This window comes from Acromyrmex echinatior, chromosome 1 (assembly GCF_024713525.1).
Source record: "Acromyrmex echinatior isolate Ae372 chromosome 1, ASM2471352v2, whole genome shotgun sequence".
NCBI classification, from domain to species: Eukaryota; Metazoa; Arthropoda; class Insecta; order Hymenoptera; family Formicidae; genus Acromyrmex; species Acromyrmex echinatior.
The window spans coordinates 19,892,072-19,916,557 of NC_141852.1; the positions used below are offsets into that span (position 1 = coordinate 19,892,072).

At 36.4% G+C, this 24,486-nt stretch overlaps 1 protein-coding gene across 3 annotated transcripts in view; it reads left to right on the plus strand.

Moving 5' to 3' along the window:
- Window positions 1-24,486, plus strand: part of kn (EBF transcription factor knot) — an 86,806-nt gene that overhangs the window by 15,140 nt on the left and 47,180 nt on the right. For all 3 annotated transcript variants that reach the window (XR_847251.2, XM_011070658.2, XM_087404942.1), the window contains exons 3-6: window positions 962-1,025; window positions 6,545-6,600; window positions 14,089-14,162; window positions 14,657-14,725. Coding sequence is in view for 2 of the 3 variants with exons in the window: in XM_011070658.2 (XP_011068960.2) it covers window positions 962-1,025; window positions 6,545-6,600; window positions 14,089-14,162; window positions 14,657-14,725 (263 nt within the window). In the remaining variant the exon portion in view is untranslated. The remainder of the gene's footprint in view (window positions 1-961; window positions 1,026-6,544; window positions 6,601-14,088; window positions 14,163-14,656; window positions 14,726-24,486) is intronic.

The following is a 24,486-nucleotide window of genomic DNA, read 5'->3' on the forward strand; positions in this document are numbered from 1 at the left end:
TTCAAGACACTTTTGAGACACTTTTTATATTCCAATTTTGACATTCGTATTGTCTGGGCATTATCAAAACATGGGTCAAAATGGTCATGGTATTTTAATTTTAGACCAAACTTATCCTATTTTACGATACTTAAAAATTATTATCCTTATATATAGCTTTTATTATTTGTAATTAGTTAATTGAAATTTATTTTCATCGCAGTTAATTAATTCGGTCAAATATAATCTTACATTAAGAATCTCTGTTCTACTGTAACATCTGTCGAATGTACCCGGCCATGAAATCGGAGCTATCATTACGTTAATTAATTAATCGTGGAAACCATACAAAATACACAGAAAATTAATTTACAATTAATTTACTAAGATAATTGCAAATAATCATGTACCATCATTTGCATATGCGATAGAATAACAAAACAAGCCAATGAAGTTTTGCCACATCTTTGCGCGTAATTACGTTAATTTGACGTAAAATCGATCGGACTGCCAACGTTTATCCTCGAGTCAAAAGGCCGTATTATACAACTAAAAGTCGGTGGTTGTGGGACGGAGAGGGCGGTCGTGGGTGTACCACCAACCATGATATTCCGGGGGTAGGTAGTTGAAAATGCATTACCGTGGTCGCGGCATATGGCACGGTGCACGCATGACTCGTCAACGGGGCAGGATGATAATTATGCATCGCACGCCATACGTAATGGCATAGCTCTTACCGGCGCATCAAGAAATTAATAATTAGCGTGAGGTGGAGCAGACCGGGCACACACAGGCGTTGCGTCACGATGCACTTAATTAAAATAGAATGGAACGCGAAGAACGCGCGAGACCGCATTTGAATAGTTAGACTTTTTAAACGATAGAAATTGTAGATAATTCGACAATATGATCGGTTTAAAACGAAATACGATATATCCATTGTGATCAAAAATATATAGATATATTATGTCTATTCTTTCAGGAGTCTGAAGGCCAAAAGACGAACAATGGTATTCAGTACAGTCTACATCTGCTCTATTCTAATGGTAAGTTACATTTAATCTCTTTTTCAACTTGTTAATTGATATCCCGCTAAAACTGCTGGAAGCACCGATTTAGTAATTGCCTATTTTTGTTTTTCATTTAGCGGAAAGTTATTTTGGTATTTGTATCGTTAGAATTATTCGTTTTATATTCTTTCAACATAATCTTTCGACATTCTACACTATGTATCTAATACAAAATCAAGACAATTGTATATTATCTAATACAAAAAAAAAATTGAAATAATTTGTGGATCCAAAATGACACCATCGGCAATTCTGGTGTCTAAGAAATTATCGATTAATTAAATTTATGAGTAAGTTTTAATTGTTAGCTAATTCTAGTTAATTTGATTATTTGTTTTTACGTGTATTTAGTTATTTTATAACTAACTTTTTGCGTATTTAATATTTTTGCTAAATATTAAACGCTATTTCGACGAAATTATGTGTGTGCGCGTGTATAGTATGTGAGTATTACCAATTACATTCACAAGGTGATCGGATAGAGCCTCGAATCGATCTGTATTAGTAATCGCACAGTGGGACACGTAATAGCTCCATTCGCAGCGATGATGACGAGCCATCGACATTCCACATGGACACCCGGTCTCTTAAGACCGCTAAAAAGCTCAGGGACTTTCGAGGCTCGGGCGCAACAGAGACATATTTTACGTCGCTGGCCCAGGCATGGCAAAAAGGGTCCATCTTAAAGAAACGCACGAATATGTGCGCACAGACGAGGCGCAAAGAGAGATAAGGAAAGACGGGGAAGGAGAGCAGAAGAAGCAAACATTTTGAAGGTGGTCCGACCAGCAGACATCAGAAACGTGCTCGCATTAAACGTGAACACATTAAAAAGCTACAAGGCGCTGTATGCAGGCCTAATAGTTTTTCATTCCATATACGCCAAGAGTAACGTCAACAAACCGCGATCGTCACTTTATCCCTTGTTTTGACCATCGTTCTTCCGTCTCCGCTATGAAATCACCCCTTTCCTTCTGTCTCCTCTGCCTTTTCCATTCTCCTTTTTTTCCGGGACTCTTACTACAGTGCTTCCCTTCGTCTCCATTGCCGGGATCCGATCAATCAATGCAAGATTTTTGCGTTGACTGGCTTGACTGAGGGACCGCGCTCCCATCTATGGGCACTAAAACGTGTCGCCAACATCGCGAACAAGAAGCAACTAACTGTTGCAAACTAAAGAATACCAAGGCACACCTTTCGGACCGTCAGCCAAGTTCTTCATCTCTCTCGCGCCTTCTTTCGCCATATTCTGGTTTTCTGCCTCAATACCTTCATTCGAGAGAATACTTGTGTCCTTGCCTCTCCTTATCGTCATGCAATTTTATCCATACTTTCTCTTGAACGCAATGCCATCCGTATTGGCAGCTGGTGGCTTTGCGTATCAGAATTCTGATCGTACGCTCGGACATGTAACAGACTTATCTGATGAAACAAGAACAATTGGGAGAATATTCGAATTTGATAAATCGTGAATCATATTCTAAATCTAACTGAGAAACGCACATTTTTTTTTGAAATTTGACTTCGTGAGATTTTTATCATGTTATTTCCTTTAACAAAATTAAAATATATTTAATTTATATACATTTGCAAATTAATTAATTAAATTTACATTTAAGAAATAAAAATTTGTCAAATAAGAACCATATTTAAATGGCAAAAGAGACAGTCAACTTATAATTGAACGTTAAGATATAATTACATCACTGACACAAGAGAAATTTTGAAAAGAATTACTCTCTCAAGAAAAAGTATTTGTAATTATTATTGAACACGAGAATGTACAAAGACAAGAGTTTATACATTGTCGCACACGAGTGTTACATCGCTAGTTATGTACCTTTTATAGTCGATACATCAGCACGATTCTGATTTATGCGCCGTAGATCGGACTGTCGTGTCGTATCGCCGTTTATAAAAGTTTCATGCACGAAATACTTTGCCGCGCGCTCGCGCGTGCGCGACCTGTTATGCCCTGGAGACAAATTGGTGCACGTTGCTCCGTCTCTCCAAGCCCACCGTTATACTGGCAGATCCACATCAGGTGTTCCTGTACACGTCGTGGCGTCACCGATCGCTCGACCAGGCAATAAATCTGTAATTAAATAATAAATAAGGAGCGTTCTCTCCCTGCCATTCGAGTGACGACGGGCTCTCGCCCATATCGGGTCCTACTCCTTTTTGTCATCGCTCATTCCTCCAGCATCTTCGCGTGCTCCGTTTCCTCTTCATCTTCTTTCTACCTCTCCACCTTCCTCGCCAGCCCTTTTCTTGCACGCTTCTCGAGCCATTCGTCGCACACATACGCGATAAGGAAAATATACGATACATACAATACATGCTCGATAAGATAGAGACGGAGACGAAATACATGAGGCTGTAGAGCCGACGGAATATCGCAGTGCATAATAAAAGCGCCGCTGATCAAGAATCGCTGATCAGAGCGATAGAATGGGAGCGGTGTCGACTTTTTCGAGAGATCATTTTTGCCCCTTTCGAACCTGGTTGCCTAGTTATGCTAATACCCGCCGACCTAGACTTATTTGCCTCTGCTCAGCGGGACATGGCACGCGAGTCTTCTTTCTTATTCAGCGTGTTCTTCATGTCTTCCCTTTATCGTCGTCGCTTTGAATTGCGAAGAGCCGCACCGCCGGCGATAAGGTTGACACGCGGCATTCCGCACGCTTATAATTACATTCCACATCCTTTAACGATGCAAGATGAATCGATTTAAAAAGAAAGAATTGTTTTTCTCTTTTTTCTACTTTTAACATTGGCTTCATTATAGTTTTCTAGGAATTTAATAAATCTGTAATTAAATATTAAAGCGATGAATGACTCTGCATGACATTAATTATAATAAAGAGAAATATTAGTTTTTTTTTTAATTTTTTTACTGTAAGCAACATTATTTTGCGATTGGAATATGGATGATATTTTATTATAACTTAATTTAAATTTGCATGCAATTTGAATTTTCATGTGCAACTTTTTATAATCAAAAAGCATAAATGTTTTATAGATTATTCTTAAGAAATATTACGAGTCATCATTTCACTGACAATGAGATCTTTTTATTGCAATCCACATTATGGATATCAAAAAGAATAGAGTACATTTTACCATTTATTTTCGTGTTGGATCATTAATGATTAGAACTTTTGTAACAGAGAAAACCAGATACTCCGGCAGAAGCTCATAACAGTTATTCGGTCAGTTTAGCGTCGACCCGTATTTGCAAATCCTGACATGGCCACGGATACGGTAAACCGGTCGACTGCGTACGTAACTTCCGGTAAAGCCGCGACGGTTTCTCGAGGTAATTTGTGAGCTAGTTTCGAGCAGAGTATCGTAATCCGCAATAACGTTATGCGGCGTGAGCCCGGGCCTGGGCGCCCGCCGGGTCTGGGAGTCTTATGTCGGGATTACTTGGCTTACTGGGCACGCGAAGCCGGAAGCCACGGGGGTGTCTGTCCGAAATACACCCCAGGATTACCCAATGCTCCCCCAGGAAGGAAGGAACAGTTTCGAAAACTTGCAACGCTGAGATGTGCACGGCGAACTGTGCTCATGGTTCTGATAGGGCGCAGTAATAATGCACGCCGATATGTCACGAGTAATTGCCGTAATATCTTTTCCGTGAAGCAAGTCTACATTGAAAGAACAACTTTGCTCAAGTATCTAAAAATTTAACTAGATATATGGATCAGAAAATAATTTGGAATAAGTAAAATAATACATACAACGTTCAGAGAGTGGCAAAATTAGTCAAACATTTTTGTAACATATTGTTTATTATTCTTGAGCCTCCTACATAATAATTTTAATAGATTAATAAAATGATTTTCAGATCTATATCAAATTAATTTTTTTTAGATGCTCTAAAACTGTTCTTTTCGTGTATTTTCTGATAATTATAACTATAAAACAGAAGAAATAAAAAATTTTAGACTTTTTTTAATTAAACCGATTAGAGACTCCTCTAATATATATATAATATATAATAAGTAATATATAATAAATATAATATATAATAATATATATATAATATATGAAGAATAATAATAGAAAAAAAAATTTATAATAAATAACTATATATATATAAACTATATATATATAATGAAAGCGCAAGCAACAGTGAGCAATTATATTTCATTAAAATGAATTAACAAATAAGTAAATTTGAACGTTTCAGCTCAATCTTGAACCATCCTCAGCAAATAATTAATATCAAGTGTAGCTTAGATTAGCGTTCAAAATTACGCTACATCGACATTGTTGAATCGAGTTCCAAGTTGAAATTGATAAAAAAGGAGGAATCCCACTCTCAATCGTTTGTCCTAATGAAAAGAATTATAAGATAAATGAAAAATTTAAAGATTTTTTTTAATATGTGAATCTAAAATAACAACTTACCTCAAGAGAGAGAAAGAGAGTTCATAAAACGCCAGACAGAAGAATGAACGTTGATTCAAACTCAGTCATAATAATAAAAAGATTATGAAAGGTGAAAAATAGTCAAGGAAACGATCGAAAGTAAATATTTAAAATTACAATAAGTCAGAACAAATGATGTAACCAAAGTCGAATGAATCAAAAGAGTAAATAATCTATTAATATAAACATACTTCAAAAAACAATCGATTGCAAAAAAACTACAGAAGCTATAGTTTGTTTAAAATTGATATGTACGCATGATTTAAAATTTTAAAAATTTCGTATCTGTTTGAAATTTGATGCTATTATTTTGTTACTTGTGTAACTCTTCTCGAAGATTAAACTCTTCTAAGGAAGCTCGTTATCTAAAATTTCAACATTATTCCAATCAAATTCATGCTGCATCCTACGATTTATAATTACTTTTTTTTTTTTAAATTTCTCTCCATCTATGGCAATTAAAACAAAAACATCTTTGGACTTCTCAAACTGGCAATCGTTTACCTTAAAGCACATCGTGCGTGCATGGATGCGACAAATTCTTCAGGTTCGAATTTGTATCTCAAAGGAATAAGGGCATGATAATTAACGTATCTACACGTACGCGCATTTCGTTTCCTATCATCGTTGCATCTCAATATACACAGTCATGTATTTGATGTTCCAAAGTAAGATCAGGAATGATACAAAAAAGAAGAATGATTGTGCATATCAAAGGAGAAGAATGAGCCACTTTGTATCGCCATCGACTTCTTAATATGCAACTTTTTCTTAACTATATCCTTTCGCCTGCAGTATGCTTAAATTTGGGCACATTTCCATATTTGTCGTATTCTTCTCGTGGACGTTGCAAATTCCTACGCGGAATGCTTCTTTGCTTACAATGAATGATATTTTTTATCGAGATACGCGAACGAAGGAAGTTGTACAACGGTGGTATTATTTAACTTTATTTGTTACTGATATATTCGAAATAATTAATATAAACTCTTTTAAAATATATTTGCAAAGAGAAGATAAATTATTCATTTCTAATAATATTATTTTATTCATTTCAGGTGTCAGGCAAGTGCAGGATATCTATGTCAGGCTAATAGACTCTGCGACAAAACAAGTAAGTACAAATATCTCTGTGATAATATATATAATTCATTTATATATATATTATTAAAAATAAAAATTAATGTATTAATATTTTTTTATGATTAAAAATTTTTTTTTAACACGCGCAACTTGAAGGATATTATTATTAAATATCTATAATAATAATATATAGGGAAGGACGGAACATTTTTGTTTTCTTCTTATACATAATATTTTAATCAAATTAATCTGGATGTCAAATCCAGATTAATTTGATTAAAATATTACGCATAATATGTCTTACGTGTAAAAAATTAGATAATTTAGAAAAGCACGCCAATCGTCTCATTGTGCAACTCTTGCGCAACCTCTTGTGCCGTTTTTACGCGTCGGGACTCGTGCGAAATCGTCGTAGCGACGCGCGCACGTGGACGGGGGTGTTATCATCTCGGCTACAAGCACTTAATTTTCCGGGGGGTTGATTCTTACCCCTCCGGGAAAGCAGGCACACCGCCGCGCGCGGCTGTCCCATCCTGTTATCTGCGCCACGTGGCGAACTCTGCGCGCGACCCGCGAACCACGTGTTGTGATCCCGCACCCAGGACCGTAGATCCCGACGCACCGATAAGGCGCAAAGAAGGATCACAACCTTCGTGCAAACGCAAATACACCGTGCGATCACGAGCACGATAAGTCCTTTTATGTTCGGTCGAGGGTAACTTTTAGCCTGTGACACCTTCGTGAGAGGTATGTTTCGCACCTACGAAATGTCACGACATGTAAAGAAATGACCATATCGTAAAAGTTAGAGAAAATAATATGTAAACAAAATAAATGCACAGAGGTTAGTAATTTTTAACACTTAAATTAAGCCTTGGCATAATTACATATATGTATAAGTTATAATTTGAAATGAAAAAAACGAACAGAATTATTTTCTTGCGTATATCGCAATTTTGATTTCTAAAGAAAGACAATGGTTCAAAAATGTTGAAACGTTGTATTGTTTAAACAAAAAGTTTATTAATTCCTAAAAATCATCTATACCATTATATCAATACAAAATAAATATAAACTACTTGAAATTATTTTGTTTCGTGTCGTGACCTGAGCTTCCAACAAGTTCCTAGAGATATGCGCACCATTTTAGCAAATTAAATCATCTTGGGGCTGGTCGGTTACGGAGGTAAGAAGAGGGTGGTAGTAGGGTGAAGAAGTGGAGAGGAAGGAACGAAGAGGGTTGGGGAAACAGAGTTGATGTTAGTTTTAGCTGATTAAATTACTAAGCCGCAGTGGCCTTGCACCGGCAGAGACCGGTCCTCAATTCGCGATCCATTCCTTTTATTAATCGGATCCGGGATGTCATAGGGTTGAATGGTTAGAATAGAAGGAGATCAATATGTGTATTATCTTTTGAAGCAATTGGTGAAATAAGAACAAATGAATTAAAAGAATCACATCGAGAGGGAGATACTGGAACTATTTAGCTATAATTTACAAAATCTCTCACACAATTTTTTAATTGTGTACGAAGTGTATGCAAATATTCAAAATATGCAATCACATCTATAGCAAGCTTAACTTGTGAAAACTATGCTAAAGAAAAGAAGAGTAAATTGAGGACGCGAAATAAGAAAAAAAAGATTGAGAATGTCGAGAAACGATTGTCTGTGAGGAAAAGAAAAGCGGAAGTGATAGATAGATACCGAGACACCCTCCTCGGAATCATACTGGTAAAGGGAATAGAAAGTTGAACGGGGAAAGAATCGAAAACGAAAAAGCTGCAATTTATACATCAAAGCTTCGATTGAACGCGTCTCCGCCGTCCTACCAAAGCGAGAGGAAGAGATACAGGCAGGAGAATCAATGTATTGTATATTCACTGTGTCGGTGTGCGCCACTACGTACAACTTGCGCGAAGTGTTTAGCAAATCCAGGTCGACGTATCCTTTCTGTCTATTGTACTCTAGAAAATTGACAAACCCGAATAAGTTTATCCGTGATTAAAACGTAGAAGATAAAAGAATTGTTTATAATCTGCATTGCACCTGTTCACTGACTTCGAAACTCATTGAATCAAAAAATTAAATTCGTTGATTTAAAAATTATATAAATTTCTCTTTTAATATATTTTAGAATAATTTATACGACAGTTTCAATAATAAAATATAATTAGAGTAATTATATCTTTGTAAAAAATTATCCAATACGTCTACATTTTTTTTCATCAAAAAAGATCGTAAATTAATTCTGTAATGATATTCATAACATTTTTCAACTTGATATTTGTAATTTTAAAATGTTTGTAATTTGCTTTTCGCAAAAGTGGATGCGTGTATATATTTGTTAGAATTACTGTTATTATTATCATTATTTTTACATTGGAAAGCTTGAGAGTATTCGTGCAAATGCGTTTTACTTTCCTGGTGAGTTCTCCAAGCCGAGTTATGGCTTGCAAATTACGATTCGGAAACGCGCCAACTTTTCTCGAGACCGAATCAGGTGCTCGGTTATAAATCCGCAATAATTGGCTACACCGAGTCGGCTGCTGAGTTCATGGTGAAACCCCCAACCCTTAAGCTTTTCTTCAATTTCTTCGCTCCTTCGCCAAGGTAAGTATCTATATCAACGTTCGCTTCCTGGAATTCCAGCGAGCAAAGTATCTGTGCAACGAGATGCGAACGAGAGAGAGAGAGAGAGAGAGAGAGAGAGAGAGAGAGAGAGAGGAATGGAAAAAGGAAGTGGGGAAGAAAAAAAAGGCGCAGGATGTTGAGAACCGTCCGTTTCTCGGTGAAATTTCCAGAAAAATACGAGCTGCTTCCCGAGAAAGAAACGAGTTTCGTGCAGCGTGGCTGAATGGCGCTAACAACGTACGCTTTTAAGCGCTCGGGAACGAACTTCCGCTCGGCGAGAGGGGGACGAACGAGAGCCAGAATGCGTTTTTTCGCGGGATTAAAAATGCTAAATGGTAATTAGTTCCGGGGATAAAAAAAGCATTTACAGGACGTGTGTGTAGAGGAAGCAGAGAACCGCGCGGCGCCATTATTCTAAATGAATGAACAACAGGAAATTGTATATCTAACCTTTTTAAACTCCATCCGACGCTGGAGATAGTCAGCCGTCAGGCTGTTTTTCTCACCGTAATGTCGACTCGTCAGTATTCGCGAGGAAAATCAAAAAGCGCGCGTTCGATCACATTACGCAATAATTATTTCTTCCAAGGTTCTTTGCATCTTTTCAGATGTATTTTTTAATTTAGCGTTCATGATTCTACACTGAAAGAAGAGATTGGCCGAATATGACATAGCATTTTTAATAGGCTGCAGCAGCCAATTTTTAATTGCGTCGAAATTGTATATTGACATTGCGGATAGGCCATAGAGCAACAAAAAATTGGTTGCTGCAACTAAAATTTGGCAGCTACAACCAATTAAAAATGCTATACTATATTTTACCATCTAAATTGCTGCAGCCAATATTTTCTTTCAGCGCACAATTTAAATTATCAAATCGTGTCGACATCAGTCTAGAACATAAAGTGCCTGTAGCTAATACTGAAATATGAGTCTTTAACCATAGATTAAGGAAATAATAAGTTCGAGATAAGTTAATCCTGAATAGATAAGAAGAGAAAGAGAGGTCGACGTTCCCCTCAGGCGGTGGACATTTTTCTAGGGGCGAGGGTAACATTGTATGTATGTTGTTCAGCGTATGTACGAGAGGCTGCGGGGATTGCTTGGCCGATATAGAAGGGGATTCCCAGGGGACTTTTGGAATCGATTCAGAATGGAAATCATTACGGCAGATTTGAATGACTATCTTCGAATTTATCTGCTCCCTTCAGTACTTGCTTTCCTTCTCGTATTACTGCCATCTTCGAGGACACCAAAAGAACGACGTTACGGTTTTATTATCATACACGCCAGTTCTTTTTCCACTGAGCGATAGCAGTCTATCGTCTGCTGATATCAAATGATATGATATCTTATGGTAAACATAAGATATACATATTTCGATAATGATATCGATATATCGGAATGATCGTTTCCGCTGGCCTTGATTGTTGTCTGATTGTTAGATTATTGAAACTGATAAAATCACATGGTAATATAGTCAGTTATTTTCAAAGCTGCAGATATTACAGATATCATAGTTGGAAGATTAGTTTGTACAGTTATTATATACTTGCAAAAGCAATATAAAGAATTGTCTTTTTGCGGTATATATATTTTAACTTCAAAAAATTTTATTTTAATGCATTGAAGTTTACGTTATTGTGCTACATGAATTGATTATGATCGGAAATTCCAAAGGACTTTTCACTATAAGTCTTTAGTAAGTAATTCCCGTGGGAATTAAGCTACTGCGGGGGCCCAAACATTTTCCTGATGGGACCAGAAGGCAACGGAAGAAAGGCCCCCGAGGGGATCGTACTGACTGGTCGCACCCCCAGGACCCTCTGTTTGATGTCGTTGCCTCCGACCACCCTTCGCCTACTTCAGCCATTCACCCTTGAGACGTTCTACGACATAACACCGCCATATCCAATGAACCGCCGAGCGAAGAAAGATAGTGAAACCTCTTTTGGGACCAACACATATATAAATTTAAATCCTAAACACATATGTGAATCTAAACTCAGGATATTGCAATAACTTAGGACTTTAAGACACACTTCTTAATGAGAACGGTGCATTTTGATGCTTTTTTTAGTAATTGCAATTGTTTTATATTTATAGTATAAACATGATTTCTTTCATATATTTAGTCAAATATTTTTTATATCCAAAAAGATAATTCTTGATAGTGACGAAAATAAACAGGTAGCTTCCGAGATAGTTCATGTGATGAAAGTAATTGCTTACAAATTGTCTGTATGTATTGCCGCCATACACTGAGTAAACAAAACACGTAAGCACTCCGTCGTTAAGCAAATAATATTGCATGTCACGTGTAACGCGAAACATGACCTACCTGACCATCGTTGTGTTTAATCGACGTATTATTGTGTACGTGCAATAAATGAAGATAATAGTATCCAATTGTTTTGATTTTATTAGAAATCCTATTGTTTTGAGGTAAAAGCTGATTTTAATGATTTTTGAAGCAACAGGAGCATTATTGAGATTTCTCTCACATTTGTATTAGTATGTGTAATAATAAAAAAAAAATTATTAATAATTTTCTACGTATATAATTTTTATACAATGTAAAATGAAGAAAAAGTTTGTAACCGATCAAATGTGACATAGTTTGAAAAAATGTTTTATTTAATATTTACGTCTTTGCATATTTGCATAAACAAATGACAAAATGCCAGTAAGAATTAATTTTTTGTATTCTCAGATTTTCCATTAGAGAAGAATTATGTCTTGATTTTATTTTTATGCACGTTTATACATAATCCATCAAATTTAAATAGCTGATGTAACAATAGAAAAGTCAATTTCTTGCATCTTTCAATTTCATATATTTTGATACATAGAGAGAAATTACATTCATACGTAGGAGAAGGAAAACATTTTGCTGTTGCTTGATAGAAGTGTATTAATTTCAGTAGGCAATCTTCATAACAATTATATCGCACTCTGTGTAGTTTCTGTCAACTATAATGAAAAATCCTGATTCAACAAGCGATACTTTCACAAAACTTAATTGGCTAGGTGTAAGTAAACGCTATCTTTATCTCGCGACAGAGCTTAATATGTACAAAGTACATACTTATGTTAATTATTCCTGGTATAAATAAGTTTGCATGTTTCCTTACTATCAAGACTCGTAATAGTCGAATGGCACGTAACGTTCTATAACTCCTTCCTTTGCTCTTACCAAGAACATGTACTTTCCCCTACCATCGTCTGCGATACCTCCTTTCGCCATGTTGATTCTTACCCCCCTATTTTCCATCTCCGTTTCGACGCCGAATCCCTCTCTGATTTACCTACTGTGATGTATATATACAGCGGTTCGTTTACGTTGCAATTCGGTTATTTCCGCATAAATATTTGACGCCATTCTGGAAGTCGCACCTACACACTGGAACTAAGTGTGTCTGATACCATTACCGTCGTACACCGACGTTTAACCGGCCAAGCACGGCGGCGATGCTGTCAACTCGACGAATTCCCTTGGACACTGTATTTCACAATATTTACATTTTATCGCTCCTCGTTGTGAACTCCAACGATTCAGGATGTTATGCAAACCACGAAATTGCGTAAAAATCGCGCGTACAATCAATGCAATTGTACACGTTTGTTCTTCGAAATTTCGCTTCATCAAAGACTTCGATCATTCTGCAAAAAGACATTCGAAATAACTTATTTAGCTCAAAATACTAATTCAATTATTATCGAAATTATGCCGTGAAAAGTTGCATGTAACGTATCTAAATTTTGCCATATAAATTAATTTTCTATCAATGAATAGATATATAGAGTGTTTATGAATTAGTGGTACAATCATGAGAATAATTCTATATAAAAAAATAATAATTCGAAACATAGAAAAATCTTGTCTTTATTTTCAAGAAAATCGATGAATTAAATATTCGCAAAGTACATATTTAATTGCTAAATTAAAACATCACAATACATTAAAAAGTTCAAAGAAATTTACTTTGAAGAGTAAGATTGTATAGTCTACAGCGATCCATTAAATCAAGACATAGTTAAGCACATGTAACTGATGAATATCTAAGATATTCAGTCCCTCAAAAACAAAGCTTCATATAAAGAAATGTTATTCTACGTTTTCAACTTATTTCTTCATCTAAAAATACCTCTTTTCCGGTTGTACTAATTCATGAACACGTTCTGCATATAAAATTTAATTTTGTATGTAAATACTTTTGATAAAAACGACATTTGGTTGAGAGATGAGTTATTTTCCTGTTTTATAAAGCTATATACGAGAGATCAAAGCGAACCTATCTGTTCGCGCTTTGTTATTCTACGATTAATCCGCGCGAAGGTCCCCATCGGTAAGTGCACGAATACAGGATAACGACGTGTTGTCATTAAATAAAAATCAATCGCGTGGTCGTGAAGGAGGCTTAACGGATTTGCCTGCGCCGCCCATGGCTTAGTACTCCTGCGGGGAAAGTAGCCCCTTCTCAACTCACATCCACATACGAGCTTGCTTAATACGTTACATATTTCCCATCGATGGTTGAATTATCTGTCGAACTGGATTACTCTCACGTCGTCCACGTCCGCGCTAATTAGTACTTTTTTCAAAATAAAATGTAAAATAAGTCTTTCCATATAGAAAGTAAGAAGCAGATTCGTCGCGATATCGTAAGAAATTTAAGCAAATAATTGTGTAAACGGCAATAATTGTTTGTACGACTAATTTATAGTTAGCGTATTATTAGTTAGCTATATATTAGATAAAAATAGAAATAAATAAAAACCTTATGACAAGCTATTTATGGATTATTTTAACAATTTTTTTTTTTAATGTTGAATAATATTTTATGAATGATTTAATATTATTATCGTATATTTTTCTGTTATAGGCAATCATGTACGAGGGACAAGACAAAAATCCGGAAATGTGTCGTGTTCTGTTAACGCACGAAGTCATGTGCAGGTATGTGTTTTTTATATTATACAGGTCATTGATGCCTTTCTATTTGAAGTTTTATATATGATATATAATATATATATATATATCAATGATCTTATATTTTTGTTATCTGCATAATTACTTCTGACAATAATTAATTTAAGGGTAAATTTTTTATTAATATTTATTACACCTAATGTAAAGCTATTTTATACGTCGACTTACGTTATTTGCACTTAGAAAAGTGTCCCTCCTCCGCGTATGCCACCCTTGTGGCATAAACGTAACGAGGCATACAGGGATGTAGTCGTTCTTCGGGGGTAGCTGACTCATTGTGACCCATGGGACTTCGGGAGCATACTACCACTAGTTTCCCGAATCCCATGGGGTCTCGATATTTTTTAGACCGATTTGAAACTTCTGACACTACGCGAGAGCATCTATTCGCGTCTTTTTTCATAAGAATAAATTTCGCCGCAGGAATAATGTATAAAATGAAACGTATTGTCGATTTACAGCCGATGCTGCGATAAGAAGAGCTGCGGTAACAGGAACGAAACGCCCAGCGATCCTGTCATTATCGATCGGTGAGTGGAATCTATCCATTATCTAACTTTCGCGGAACGAACGTGTTGGTATCGCGACGGCTATGATCTGCTTAAATGCGCAAATTTATCTCGCATGCGTTACGTAAAAGTTACGAGCGCGTTATATGATATCGAGGCGCACATGACGACGGAATCTCGACTTGAATGTAATGACAAGAGGCGTCGATTTCGTAGAAACCGCCTTTCATATCAGCTGGTCGTCCGTGCTATCGTCGTTTTCAACGATCTATGAAATAAAGGTCCAGATAAGTCCTTCTCGAAGGACTAACGTATGAGATAGAGCTCCGTCTACCGTCGCGACCTAACTCCTAGAACATTTAGGCTTGCAAAATACGTTTCCTACGAGGTGCGACGGGATAGCTGGGATAGAAGAGTACTCGAATACTCGGGTGTACTTATACGCCTTCCACCTTGTGCATGGTGCTGCTCGTCCATGGTAACATAGACTTCCCTTATATACCTACTCACTCACTCTCTCTTCTTCCCGTGTACACGCTCGGTCTCTATCCCTTGGCGTGGCTAACACGGGGGTGTAGCAGGGTGAGCCTGGTATCTGAATAGGCTATAGAGTATCCTGAGATAGGAACGGCAGGAAGGAAGAGGTTTCCCGCGGGACCCAGGCCGAGATAGTCTTCAGGAGGACATCTTGTGCTCAGAGGTGCTCAACCCTCCCCGAGTTTCGATATGCTGGCGGCTTCGAGCTTTCATCCGTATTCGAAGGGATATGTGTTACGCGACGGTGACAGGCAAAGCCCGGTAGGCTCGCGTGTAACTATTTTTCTGCGCCTTCGAATCTCTCGACGTCTGCACCTGTTGGGTTTAACCCCGACATCATGTGACAGTCGTGTTTTATTTGCCGATGTTTGAAACTGGTTTGATGGCAAAATGGGTCAAATTGGACATTTAACTCTAAACATGGATTGTAAAAAAATATTTTAAACTTAATATCTTGGCAGTTTTTAAAATATGCTATAAATAGAATAAATTTTGAAAATCTCGAGATAAAGTAAATTAGCGATATTAATAATGTTCTCGTGATATTAATATTGGATGATATTGACGCAGACCACGATACAATACATATTGTCGTAGTTGAAAGAATAATAACTACCTTTCCGTAAAGATTATGCAATCTCGTAGGTTGGGCTGATCGGTGAGACGATAGAAGAATTAATCTCGAAAATGCTCGTTCGGCACACGGCACGCACGCACTCGAATAATGTCGTAACAACGGCGTTGTAATGTGAATGCAACCACAATGCGGTCGCGTGTCGTGATGAACGCCACCCTCGAGTTCGTTCCGTAGACACGGTGGATCGTAACAAGAGTAAAATAAATGGGCAACTTCCGCAAAATTACAGGATTAAATCTTCACTATGACCATCTTTAACATTTACTAATCAAAATAATCTTGCTGTATGCAACGTCAACATTGACTACAATTATTTATGATAATTATTCACATATTAATCATGCACTAATGTATAATTATGCAAGTGCATTAATTTAATCGCTAAATTTAACTACATTAGATATTGCATAACTCGAAACACGGTTCAGAATGTTATGTTTTTTTCGTTTGTTACTAATTTGTTTATTACCAAAGTATATATAATTTTTTTCTATGGCTGATTTTTGTTTTTATATTCTTGCAAATGAATATAAACGCATAAATACAAGATATTAAAAAAGTTTGTGTGACAAAGTTTTCTGTTTATCAAATCATTACTCAGGCAAACTAACGTTATCTGTTGTCATTTTGACATAAAAAAATTACGGCAAATAATGTCAGTTCCTACCTGGGTAGCAATGTATAAAAAAAATTCTGGAACAATTAAGTTACATCTTATTAAATATCAAAAAAGATCTCTATACTGAAAACTACTTTATTGATTGCCCGCAGGAGAAATCCGTGGAAAGATGCACAACCATCGTTAATGTGTTCCCGAAGCGCCTTAAAACTTGTATCAAAGCTAAATGGTGGGTGTTTTGAGTGCTAATTATTACTTTTAACATTTAATAAGATATAACTATAATAGTTCAGAGTTTATTTTATGTAAATATATATTACTAACAATTTACTAAACAGTCTAAACACAAAACTTTAAACTTTTTATCACTCTGTATATATTCATAAAATATTTCCTTGCACTTCTCAATATATAGATCTGTATCTCTATATATATATATATATATATATATATATATATATATACTGCTTATGAGAACATATATATATATATATATATGTATATATATATATATATATATATATATATATATATATATATCGAAAGGCTAATAGATTTTCAGTCTCGCACAAAATCACAATGGAGAACACGAAGGCCTGATCGAGAGAGAGTGAGCGAAGGGTATCAATGCCACTTTGATTGAGACGGTCCTGGTCGATTGTGACATGCTCACTCAGCTGTACAGAAAGTACAACGCGCCCCCCATCAATTTGGTATACCTGACTGAAGGGAAAAACAATGCGTGCGTATTCCTAATCGTGATCATCCCTTTGCGCCACTTTCGATGCAATATCCGATCGTAACTTTCGCGACCAAAATCAACATCAGCACTCGTGACGTAAATTATATACTTATATAAATTTGACGTATATTATGTAATATTTAATTAATGTTATAATAATTAAAGATTTGTAGATGATTTTTTTTAAACCTTTTGTATTTATTGCAATAATCTTTTTATTTTATGAAAAAATCACAAACGTTTTCTTTTTAGTATCGATCCTTTATTACTTGATGTTTAATTTAATTCGAAAAATTACAAAATATATTAGTGCTATACGCATATATTCTGTCAACCGACAAATATAGATGCAGATTCATAAAAGTTGCAGAGGTTTTAACTCCCTTCTATACGCGAATAGCAGTTTGATGTAATCGGTCCATCGATCGATTGAAACGTGATGGCATCGATCGACGATAGGCGGATTGCGAGAACAGTCCTAGAGAAGCTGGTATTACGCTGGACTCGGAAACCAATTAACATGCATAATTAAAATGGCATTGTCGTGGCCGGGCAACGCCACGGGCTTCCCCGCCGACTGACGGATCCCCGGGGGCTAACGGCGTTTCATAATTACGAAAATCCACCCACCTCCATCGCCTCCTCCGCCCATGCGTTCCGGTGTCACTCTCTTTCTCCAATTGCCGGTATCCGCAGAAACTCTCCCCCTGAAAACACGGAAAGGAGGATGGGAACATGAGAAAAAAATCGGGCATCGGGTCGATGTGCGATGAACAACGCACCCCGTCACTGCCACAGCCAATAACGTTCGAACAGGCAGGTCGCCAGCGCGATTGGCTAACTTTATTTCGCTCAGTGGGCAAGCCCTTAATTTCGGGGCATCGATCATAGCCCTCGTGTGCGCCCTCCGCGCGGTGCAGCGGCGCTCTTCCTCCTCCTACATCGCTTCCTCTCATCCTCCTCCACGTTCAGTCGCGATGACCCTCAATACCGTGACGCACCTCTCTCTCTCTCCCCCCCCCCCTCTCTCGCCATTCCCTTCGTCAATTTGATGGATTCCATTTCGGATCCCGTGCGACGACGATCGTTTCGCTTCCCCCGTGCCTATACGCGGCCTTTCCGAGGGGACGCAACGACAAAATTTTCACAGAAAAAAAATACTACGAGGCTGGTCAGCGCCGCGATAAAAGTTAATCCGCCCGTGGCCAGGCTCAAGCCAAGCAGATTTTAGATCGTTCTAATCGCTCAAGCGTCGAAGCATTTCATTAATTGTTTAATGGAACACTAAAAAATTTGAAAATGATTAAAAAAAAACTATTGTTCTTACTCTCTAAATCTGAATCAGTGGATTATCATCAATTACCCAGTGACATACTTTGCACTGATAATCAAAGTTCAACTAAAAAAGGAAGAATGTTGAAAGGAAGGAGCATTTTATAATTAAAATACTGATATTTGCATGTTAATTTCAATCTTCTAATACTATATTCATTGAATTTAAGCACTAAAAGGTTAGTTAGATCACACAAAGATTAGCTAGATTAGGATCTCACATTTAATTCACTGATTACCAGGCATACTTGGCACTGATATCAGTGATCATCCACTGATTCAAATTTAAAGAGTACGAACTTATATTTGTTTTTAAAGAAATTCCTTCAGAAAGTAAAATATAAATATATATGCATATAAATTTGATAAAGAAATTAAAGATATATTAACGTGAAATCTACGAATATTATATGTCATTATTTCACTTATAAATCACTTGTAGATTATAAGAAGAAGCACAAAAGAAAACTTTGAACTTAATCTTATTTAAATGCGAAATTTTATATCGCAAGAAATTAGAAATAACATTTTAATGTTTAAATATATCAAGTTTTATAATTAAATAAATGTCTCTTACTAAAATCATGGAATGTTATATTTAAAGAGAAAAAAGTAATATAAAATGATTTAAATAAAGTATAAATGCCAAGTACGAAAACATTTTTCACTTCCACGGTATAGCTCGCGCAATGTTCCGTTATGCTCCACATAAATATCGGCTCACGATATTCTCTTCTCCGAGTCCAAACGCGTAACAATCAATCGTTACCTTAATTGATTGCGATTGATGGAGGACGCTCGGGCGATTTGACTGACGTCACAATGACATACGGATTGTCAATCAGTCTCGCTTGTGGCGTTAATGCATGCAAATCTGGTCGAATCGTGGCACGTTGTCTCACACCCTTGCAGAATTTCCATCAATATGGATTCGATATCAAGGCCGGTCAGACTGTTTTCTATGCACTTGCTGAAAAGTCTTTCTACGCGAATGTCGCAATATTTTATTCAACCGTAATTGTCCATTTCTCCGTCAGTTTCATTTTTTACCTTTTTACCTACTGTTGTTTACAGCAAAAATTGACACTCGTTTCGACAAGCATTTTTGACAATTCCATCGTGATACGATGACAGAAAATTTTAAATTTCTATCAACAATAATATTATGCGTGTATATTAAAATATTTATTTTATCTGTATATTTATTTATTGCCATGTTAGAAAACAACTGAAATAAAAAAATCGACATTTGTTTTCGCTTTCCTACACACATGATCCTACAGAAATTTAATTCTAGAGAGTAAGGCAAACATCCCAATGACCAGACATATACCTATGTTTGGACATTTACACAAAATTTTATTTGTTATTATTAATCCCAAATGCTTTTTTAAATATAATATAATTTAACTATAATCTTTAAATACAATTAAATTATTGTAACAAAATATTGTAATAAAAAAAGTACTCTTATGATTAATAATAATAAAATTTTGTGTAGGTGTACAGACATAGGTACATGTTCGGTTAATGTTAGTAGATAAATTACTTGTTTTGAGAATTAAAAGCAGTGTTGTTCGTTGCTTTTAATATTCAAAATAGATAATTTTCAGTATTAGATAAAGTATTGTTGTTCGTTTCTTTTAATATTCAAAATAGATCATTTTTAGTATTAGATTGATTAGTATTAAATTGGATTTTTATAAGGAATAATAATAATTACTACATGGTGTGTCCATACTTTTCAAAAGCTATAAAATACCGATTATATGTAACAAGTAACCGGAAATGGTAAGATCAGAATTGATTTTATTTTACGTTATAAGTACGCATACGTACTTATATCGGGCGATTTTTTATAAAAATAATTGGCAATAGTCGACAAAGATAGTACCGATAATAACAGGTTTTGACTACCATAGATGACACACATTGATAAGGAAAACTTATTAAGCGAACGACGCAATGCATAGAGACGCCTATCCATTGGTTAAGCCAAGCATTCCAGTGGGAAATCTTACTCGGTTATCATTGTTAGATTTCTAACTAAAACCATTCTTACTTTTTCAGTTTTTCAACACGCGATTTTTCCACGTTAAAATCAGTTTATATCGCAAAGTTATTTTTTACGTTAGTATAATTAGTATAATATAACGCTATCGATTTATCGGTAAATTATTATTATGATGTTAAGTTCAATATTATGTATACCGCAATAAAATAAATTTTATACATATTCTTTTTTTCTGCATAGCAGTAATCAACAGAAATTAAATCGCGTCAGTATTTTTGGCTCTAATCTTGGAAGAACTATTTCTAACGTGACTATTAGGGAAATCAAAACATACTAAGAAGCAGCGTACGGACATATTTTTTGTCTTCCTCTCTCTCTCTCTCTCTATCTCTCTCTCTCTCTCTCTCTCCCTTTCTCTTTTCTCTTGTAGAGCATATGGGTCTCTATAGTTGGCGGGGTATCACACCCTCCGTTCTCGACATACCCCTAAAATAAATGGACGAGAGTGCGCGTGTACGCTTCTGTATTAAAACGAAAACGGCTGATCGTTCGAGCGCGAAATCGTCGATTAAATATCCCGGTATTTGCTCTACTAATTATTTTTTGGTGAATCATTCAAAGAATTGGCTGAACAACAATAACAAATTATTTTTATAAAATTGAAACAAAAACTGAAGTTTACAAATCATTCCAATGTTACGTTACAATAACGTATTATTAACTCAAAATCAGTTTTATAAAGTTCTTCTTGATGAGAATTTCATTGATATAGCAGATATTTGTTTTACCATATTTTTTTCTTATGCAAAATATAGAAACTGTGAACCTTTTTGATCATAAAGAGAGAAGAGGAAATACCAGGAGCTAAAATTGGTTTGGCTACAATTTAAAGTCATAAATTCGTCCAATTAATCGATTTGATAAACTAGGAGTCTCTGTCTCTAATGTTGAACGAATATACGAGAAAGATTTGAGGAGATGGTTTTGACCAATCGCGATCAGAATGCGCCTAAAATATTCGTTTCAATCACAATATACATCTCGAATTTATATTGAATATTATTGATTTCTTGATCTATTCAGTTAGCTAATGGAAAACTTATGCTAAGTTAACTTGTCGATCCATTATGTATCAAGGGAATTTGTTCTGGAATTATTCAAGTATAACCACTTAGTTACATTTTTCTCATATGTTTTTTTTCGATTCTGCCCAAAAAAATTATTTACTCTGGTTCGAATACCTTCTTATCGCCACCTTAGCGAAAGATTTTTCAGTGTATTTAATGATCTGTGTATCAATTATTATGGAATTCTTTAAATACATAAGCAAATTTTCTAATAACTTCTTTCAACCTTGTTGATAATTGTAACGCGTTTATACCAATTTAATAATTTTTCATTTATAATTAAAACATTTATTAGAACGTTATTTGATAAAAATTTATGCCGCCCAATATTATTTGATTTTGAAAACATATCGACAGAATAACTTAAATGTTACGCACGAAATAAGAATAAAGCTCTTGGCTAGGTAAAAGTAGGACGCGTCGCGTACAATAAGGAAAAGTCAAGACTTTTAAAGTCGTCGAGCAAGTGGACGCTGATTGGTCTACCCGTCTGTACAAAAAGTAATAAGTGCAGCTTCACTGTGGCAATGCGAAAGCCTAGCCAGATACCAAAATGTACCCTGGAGCCTCGTGACGCCACGGAATCTCTGCCGTACTCCGGACTTCGGCTCGATTCCCTTACGGTTATTCCACCTGCCGAGAATTACCCCGATACGGTATCCTTATTTTCGAAGAATATCTTAACAGCCTCCCTCACAGCGTCTGCTATTCTCTCCTTACATTGCCGAGGAAAGGGGTAAAATGGTAGGGTGGAAAAGCTCGGAGCGTACCAGCCACGTCTTCGGCCACGGCGCTCTTTCGATCTAACTTCCTCCTCTCACTGCCACGGAATCCCGTCTTTCTTACTCCCGAGGAGAAGAAGCCAATAGGGAGAACCGATCAGCTTAATGCATATTGATGCGCGCCGAACTAAGTGAGTGAAAAATCGCCATCGATCTACCTTCCGGAAAGATAAAAGTATTCTCTCTCTTTCACCGGCGGCCTTCCATCTACTTGCTCGTCGACAAAGCCCAGCTTATTTCGTTTTCTCCTTCCAGTTTCAATGCCAAACGAATCAAGTCACATACTTGTGCATGTTAATTTATATATAAGTCAGAATACTATAATAGAATTCTTCTGAATGCATTTTATTTTTTATTTGAACCTTGAAAGTGAATTAGCATTAGCTCTTCATTTTTCTATTGATTTTTAATACAATATTGCATCATTTCTTTTAATTAAATAAATAATTTTATTTTTAGAATACCGGATATGATTACGACTTTATTCTTATAAATTTCAAATGAAGTAAAATTGTAGAACTAAATGACTAAAAAATTGATAAGTTCAATACACTTTCAGATTATGTGTTATCACTTAACGCTTTCCGTGATTCTATACGTGGGACGATTATTTCCAGCCAATTGGAGAATGAAACCGTTTGGAAAGCGGCCCGATTCGCGCGAACTCGTTTTCGATGGTGTATCGTCTAGGCGTCATGTCGGTAGACCCTTGGCATTTTGTAGCGGCACCAACGCGGCATTATATGCTTCCACCGGCACTGCTTCTACCAGCCTCGTTGGGGTCCCGGCCCGCGGAACAGATGCCAACCGTCACGGCTCGCCGATGGCTGGAAGGGTGCTTCTAGATTGAGACACGGTGGATGACTCTAAATGGCATTCGGTCCTCTGCATTCTCTCCCGCGCCCCCCCCCCCTGTTCTCCTCACGACCTCTCTCACTCTTCTATGTCTTACGAAATCGATCTCCGCTCTTATCTCTTCTTCTTTCTCCTATTATTCTTAGCTAGAGTTGCGACACTTTGTCTAAAGAGCTTTACTCTAGTTTCTTTAGTACGAAACAATTTGTACCACTACGCTTATTTATACAAATTAATTCTAATTTTGCAACGTTGATATTAATATATTGTGTATGCAAAATAATATAAACATTGTAGGCTTTTATTTCCTGTTCAAATAAAATTACAGAACGATGAATAGATAAGCAATCATAACACCATCGTTAATGGATTACGATTCAGCGAGAGAATTGCACGAGCGCAAGGAAGGACTCGTTTGAAGGACGTGAGCAAACAGATCTGAGGGGCGCATCCGCATACACGGGGTCGTAGAATGACAACGTCGCGGTGGCGATCAATGGCAGCGATGGGTCCTTTCGAGGGGGTTTAAAAAACGGTAGCGCCCATCGGCCGTATGTCAATCCCTCGACGAATCGCGCGATGCAAATTTAGAGAGATGTGGTAGTGGTCCGTGTTTTCTTTTTCTCTTTTTGTGCCGTGCGCGTGTGCGTAAGCGAGAAAAATGAGCGAGAAAGGGAGCCAGGTTCTCCACTCAGAACAGGTGGTTACCAACGACGAAAGCGAACTAGCAGGGACCAGTGCATGATGTGGATTGGGGAGGGGGACCACTTGAAGAGTCGCGTGGCCACTCAATTTACTTTCTAGAGCCTCTAAACGTCGGGCACGTATCAATACTAGGATTGCTGCTGGCACGCTCGCGCGCGAGAGCAATAAAGTAGAGAGAGAGTGCCATTTCATTGTTCCAATTCTATCTCGGTCTGTGTAACCATCACTAAAAAATTTATAATATATAAATTTATACTATATAAATTATAGTTAAAAATTATGACATTCACTATTTTAAAAAGATATTTTAATAATAGTGTATTCTGTTATACTTAGGAACTTGTAATCCCGAAGTTTTAATACAAATTCACAAAGAAGGCAAAGCGATTCTTGATGTCTAATAATATTTCTATATAAATTTTATAATTTCCA